Source organism: Mandrillus leucophaeus, unplaced genomic scaffold (assembly GCF_000951045.1).
Source record: "Mandrillus leucophaeus isolate KB7577 unplaced genomic scaffold, Mleu.le_1.0 Scaffold122, whole genome shotgun sequence".
NCBI lineage: Eukaryota > Metazoa > Chordata > Mammalia > Primates > Cercopithecidae > Mandrillus > Mandrillus leucophaeus.
Genome location: NW_012100543.1, coordinates 2,606,541 through 2,612,893, shown reverse-complemented (window position 1 = coordinate 2,612,893; position 6,353 = coordinate 2,606,541). Strand labels below are relative to the sequence as shown.

The following is a 6,353-nucleotide window of genomic DNA, read 5'->3' as shown; positions in this document are numbered from 1 at the left end:
GAATGAACTCCTAAACTCCTAGTAAAAGTACCAAGATCAAGGGGGGAAAAAAGAGAGAATTGTCTCTGCCTACAAGGGTTGGAGAAAGGAACACATTTGAAAGGGACCTAAAGGCTAAGCTGTATTTCCAAGGAGAAAGGAGAGGGTATTCCAGACTGAAAGAACACTATAAAGAAAGGCCCAAAGCAAGTGACTAGGTGACTGTTCTAAAATCAGGACTGGGTTAGCTGATGGGATGAACAGAGATGTACTGTCCAAGATACCAGTTGTTAGACATATGCCTATTTAAATTAACATTACATATAATTAGAAATTCAGTTCTCAGTTGAATTTGAAGTACTTAATAACCCCATGTTTCTAGAGTCCACCACATCAGACAATGCAGAGTATTCCTCCCCTCACTGCAAAGTTCTACTGCACAGTGCTGAGTGTGAGAGTATCGGGTAAGCATGGTGCCGTCTCATGGAACCTCAACTCTATCTTCAACAGTTTAATCTTCAGTTGAAATAAAAGTGGTTTATAAACCACTATATTCTAAGAAATCCCTTTAGGAAGAGCCTTTGGGGACTCCACCTTGGCAGCACTGCAATAACCTGCTTTACCCCTCCAGCTTCTACATTTCAGTTAAACACTTCTTTTGAAGAAAGAATTCTGCAGATTTTTTTTTTTTAAGGCTCAAAACCCACTGTTTTTTAAGCAGGAATGTGATAGATTTGGGTTTTAGAAATATTATCTCTCAGAGCAGTATACAAGATATGTGGCAAGAAGAGACTGGGCAGACCAAGATCAGCAGAGGCTAATGGTGATATGATAAAGGACTGTATTCAGTGAAGCCTCCAAAGAAATACACAGCTAAGAATTTGTATCAGTAAATTTATTCCAAGTAAGACTTGTGTGCACATACCAGGCAGATTATTTCCACACAAACACCAAACATCATAGTAAAAATAGTTAACACTTTGGCCATGAAACTCAAAAATACTTGAAAAACCTCTTGATAGCACTTTAAGTCACTTAATCCTGACAAATATTAATATGTCATCCATTCTTGCCCAGTTATAATTTTACAATATAATTGTATTTTTCATTGTGCTTATTATTCATTATACTTACTATATATATTTAAAACATCTTTGCTGAAATTCTCTTATCCCAAAAATAATTTTTCAGTAACTCCAAAATATCCACATGTACCTCTTAGCAGTGCTACTGCAACATCAAAATTCTTTTTCTTCAAGTAACAAGTTCTCAAGCCACACCATTCCTGATCACAGATATAACTGATATGCAGTTTTATAAACAGCTCTTTTACTCCTTGTTCCTATTTTAGCAGGCCAACCATCACTTCACTGATATCCCAGAGTTTTCTTGCAACAGATTCATCCAAAGCTTTGGGCAATAATTCTTCCTCTTTACAATCCCCAAAGTATCTTCCTGACACTCCTTCTACTTCAGGTGAAGAGGCCAAATAAATGGAAGTCTGGGCACCTTCTACTGGAGTTTTGAAAAAAGCCCATGACACCAAATTGAAGAGTGGTCTGACCAACAGTGGAATGTGTATGTGCCTCCCCAGATTTGTCCGTACAATACCAGGATGCAACACATTGACGGTGACATTTGTGCCTTCTAAGCGGCGGGCTAGTTCCCTGGTAAAAAGAATGTTAGCCAGTTTGCTCCGGCTATAACAAAAGCTTTTATTATAGCTTTGTTCACTGTTCAAGTCATCAAAGTTGATGTCTCCATATTTATAAAGTTTGGAAGAAACTACCACAATCCTGCTGGGAGCTGAACTTTTGAGGAGTCCAAGGAGAAGATTGGTGAGTAGAAAGTGCCCCAGATGGTTCACTCCAAACTGCATCTCAAACCCATCTTCAGTCTTCATGTAAGGGCACTGGAAGATCCCTGCATTATTGATCAAGACATCCAGCCTAGGCTCTTCCTTTAAATGTCAAAAAGAGAATGGCAGAATTAAGAACACATGCCTTGTATTGCTTTTTCTGTTCATGATAATTACATTTTAATAAAAATGGGAACTTGAGACTAAAAGCATTTAATTTGTTGTTGATCTATCAATCAGATAACTACTTGAAACACTGGCAATTTTGTGTTTTAATTAATGGGAAAAGGGATTCCTCTGCAGGATGTTCCTCAGATAAATACTGATATTCATGATCTTTCATTCAACAGCTCTTTTTTCTCATTTATTAAAATGATATACAGAAAGACATTTATCCACAGTCATCTTCCAATAAAAGATGTAGAAATTAACTGTAAGACTTAGTTTCTGGTTTTATGCTTTTATAACATTTACAAATATATAAACTTTAACATTGCACTAGAAAGTTGACTACATGATCAGTACCAAGATCTTTCTCAAAACAAATACAGTCCATTTGAGGTCAAGGTGCTCCTATAATCCCATATTTCTCCCTTTAATTTCAGTTGAACTAGGAAAATATCAATTTGGGAGTTATCAGGTTAATACTGAGATCGTATCAAAATTATAATGTGTACCTATGATAAAATGTTTAAAAATACTTGCAAACTACTAAAATTCTACTAACAGCTTCTATGAGCTTCCAATAATTGAGAGAAAAATAGAAAAAAAAAACCCAGATGCACAAGCTTGATAGGAGCCTGGCTTTGTGCTTGTCACATGTCACCACATCTAATTCCAACAACTCTATAAGCAAATGAAGCTCACAGGCTAGGTGACTTAGCCAGTATCAGAGCTCCTAAGTAGCAAAATAAGATCAGATCTGAAGATTAAGTCTTTGGCACCAAGGCCTATTTTCTTAATTAGTAAGCTGGCATGGTTTTCTAATTGGGATTTTCGAAAGAGCTAGAGAGGCAATGAAAGCTAGACAGACCATATGCAGTAGAAAACAGATAAGCATAGTTTATTCCCAGAGCTACTAGTTATCAACACCAAAGGAAACTTATGGTTGCTTTATTCTGTAGTTCTCTCAGGGGAAATGGCACCATGGGGGTGGAACAACTTCAAGTCATTTTCTTAAAACTGAAACAAGCAATAGAAAAGGTCAGAAATGCAAACAACACTGGAGAGAACATCATGAATAAATCGAGATTCATAATGAATAATCAAAGATTAAGAAAAAAATTAAATAGGTAATGTAAAAATATCCAGCGTAAAGGGGACTCTAATTTAGGAGATCTGTATCATCAACATTTTATACTTTGAACATATGCTTTTGTATCTTTCCAAATTAAAGTCCTAAAATTCAGACTGTTCTCATAGGGATGTCTTTTTATTCCTTAAATCATGTAAGATCGTCTTCTCTAGCCTTTTCTCGGTTGTTCTATGTTTCTTTTGATGGACAAAAAAATGCACAACATGTTCCAAGCGTAAAGACACTGTGATGACCCATGATTAATTTGAGGTCAACTTTCAAATTTCACTGGCCCTTCTGCCAACTATAAGTGAAAAGAAAAATGTGTTACATTTCACAACTGTTATCAAAGCCCACCTGTCAGAGGATTAACTATTTCTCATTCTGCCCTCTCTGAGCAACTTTGGGTTTTCCAATAGTCAACTTCAAAAAGAAGGCAAGAGTTCACTCATGGGGGAAAGAAAGGAGTATTCTTTTTCACAAATCCTTTGGAAGAGTTTCCTGAATTAATCATTTGTTAGTCAGCATTCTTTGCTGGGCTTGTGTCATTTTAGAATTTTATCATTTACTATTTTTTAAATTCTAGGAGATAAATGAAATAAATACCAAGAATACCAACCTGTGGGAAATCTAAATTTCCATTTTTTTTTCCTTCTAATTATAGTTACTTAACTTCAAAGCCAGGCAGGAACTGAAATACTTAGAAGCAAGGACAACTTAGTTATCTCTTTGTGTCCTCACTTTTTAATTAGTTCTGCCTCAAGTGCCAAAGAAGTACACCCAGTCCCAACTATATTTTAAAGAGGAACAACTATATTTTAAAGAGGAACAGAAAGACCCACTTTTGATGCTTCCAAAATCTCACTGATGAGTATTATTTCTTAACCTGTGTTACACAATAATTAAATACTAGCAGTAAACAAAAAACCAACTCTCTAGTTCTGCAACAGCTCCTAAACTGTGGCCTACAGCGTTTAGCAAACTCTCAGGGTGTTGTGGAATATTTTAAATTTTCGAGGGAAACACAGTGATACTTGCTCAATACCTCAAAAACTACTAGCTCCAGGTGGTTCACAGCTTGAACATTACATTGTGCTATATTCCTTTCAATGACATTATTTCTTTGTGGAGCTGACTTTTAAGCAGCTGTTAGCAGTTGCTGTAATAAAAAACAAGAACAATGCTAAAAATCTACCTAGAACAGGAAATGAGGGTGGCAGTGTCCAATCTGATTCCAAGGTTTCAGACACTGGTGTAATGACCAACAGGGATACATTTCCCATTAGTAGTTATGGCTGTTTAAGAATAAAATAAAGATATTATTTTTTCTTTCAATTATATGCTATCTTCTCAAATAGCTACTAAGTTGTTAGGACATAACTACTTATTAGGTTGTGTCAAAGGAAAATAAATCTCAGAACCCAAAATCACTAAGTCAAAGGTTAAAGTCAAGCTGGGAACTGCCTCAGACAAACCTGCCTCCCATTTTATTCCTAAATAAGATAGCTACAAAGAAAAAGAAGCTACATACCACCCTCACGATTTGCCCACATGGGCCTTAAGATCTTTACCCTAAAACAGTTCTGTTGAATTTCACCCTGGCAATGTATTAATAAATTGATAGCTCATCTTCACAAGTGCCAAACAAAAGACAGAACACTAAAATCATCCTTCTGCTCACCTGAGACAAATGCTTATCTGATTGCTGCCTCTGCCCTATTGTTTATGTGAAAATGCAGACTCACTGAGCCAGTCTAAGACAAAAGTGATTATTCCTCTATCCCTCCTGCACATGTAAATTGTACATTCAGTGAAAGGCTAATCAAAGACCCAAAAGAAGGCAACCTTTTGTCTCCCATCCACCTATGACCTGAAAGCCCCCACTTCGAGTTGTCTCACTTTTCCAGGAGAACCAATGTATATCTTACACATTTGATTGATGTCTCATGTCTCCCTAAAATGTATAAAACCAAGCTGTGCCCCGACTACCTTGGGCACATGTCCTCAGGACCTCCTGAGGTTCTGCTACGGATGCATCCTTAACCTTGGCAAAATAAACTTTCTAAATTTATTGAGACCTATATCAGATACTTTTGGTTTTACAGTTGTTTGGATTTAACTACGTAACAAATGAACTGGGAAATATTTCTGGGCTAACGGCATCATGAAAAAATTACTGAGAAAATTTGGGAACCTGTTCTATAGACTCAAGAGACTCCATGTCATATAGGCACCTTTCTTGTCCCAGCTAATTTTAAATTTCACTCTTCTGAACAAATGCCCTCTGAGTGCCAGTTATCCCTGCAAGAAACCCTTCTACCTCAGTCTCAGCAGAAAACATCCACTTATGTGGAAATACTTACCATTTGCACAAAGAAATCCTCACACCTCACTGCCAGGCAGCAGGAGGAAAGAACAGGGGTTAAAAGCAAGTGTTCTGCAGACAGACTACAAGCAAGTTGCTTAGCCTTCCTATGCCTCAGTTTCCTTGCGTTGTAAAGTGGGGATAATAATGCCTACTCCACAGGGTTACCGTGTAGCTTCAATGACAAGTTATAGGCAAGGACACTTCATTTTCATTTAAAACAAAAAGGAAAATCTGAAATGCATGGCACAACTCCTGGCATACAGATCTTCAATAAATGCTGGGTATTATTTTTACTCCTGTCCCTGTATGGAGCATGACCACTGGGTTCCAAGCTCTATTCTACTTGGAAATCAGGCCACAGTCCCGTTAAGGATGGTGCTGAGTTTACTGGTGGCAGCGAGCGAACGCCCTACTCCAGCAGAAAAGGAGCAGAGGCCGCGGGAGGGAGAACTTTTTTTTAAAGGACTGATCTGAGGTCCTTGGCTAGCAACTTCCCCCAGTGCTCTGGGGTTCTGAAGACACAGCTCGGTGCACATTCACTTCTGACACAGGAGAAACAATTCAGAGGCCATGGATCTACTCCAGGACGGTCCTCATATAACGAAATGAAATGTTCAGAAACTGGTTTATTTTTCTCTTGGGCCCATTTCTTTCTCGACATCCTTAGAGGACAGAAGGCAGCCCTCCCAGTTAATCTTTCCTTCTCAACCTTGCAGCTTCCCGGCCACCTCTATGTGGCTTTTTGGACTCCTCTCACCCTCAGCGGTTCCCAAGGTGACACCTTGAACCCCAGGGCGGTACCTCGAGGCTCCGCCCCAGCCCGCAGTCCCCTCCCACCCCGTGCCCACCCAGGC

At 38.4% G+C, this 6,353-nt stretch overlaps 2 protein-coding genes across 2 annotated transcripts in view; both read right to left on the bottom strand.

Moving 5' to 3' along the window:
* Nucleotides 1–853: 853 nt before the first annotated feature.
* On the bottom strand, nucleotides 854–2,036 carry LOC105533071 (retinol dehydrogenase 14). The gene has a single exon (XM_011971424.1). The coding sequence runs from the start codon at nucleotides 1,880–1,882 to the stop codon at nucleotides 1,322–1,324; it is 561 nt and encodes a 186-aa protein (XP_011826814.1). The 5' UTR covers nucleotides 1,883–2,036; the 3' UTR covers nucleotides 854–1,321.
* The window catches only part of LOC105533091 (cytosolic 5'-nucleotidase 1B-like), a 46,734-nt gene continuing 41,240 nt past the window's right edge, over nucleotides 860–6,353 (bottom strand). The window contains exon 10 of the mRNA XM_011971449.1: nucleotides 860–1,939. Within this exon, the coding sequence (XP_011826839.1) occupies nucleotides 1,915–1,939 (25 nt within the window). The 3' untranslated portion in view covers nucleotides 860–1,914. The remainder of the gene's footprint in view (nucleotides 1,940–6,353) is intronic.

Coding starts and splice junctions, on each gene's coding strand:
- LOC105533071 (XM_011971424.1), bottom strand. CDS start 1,882: ATGAAGACTGAAGATGGGTTTGAGATGCAGTTTGGAGTGAACCATCTG.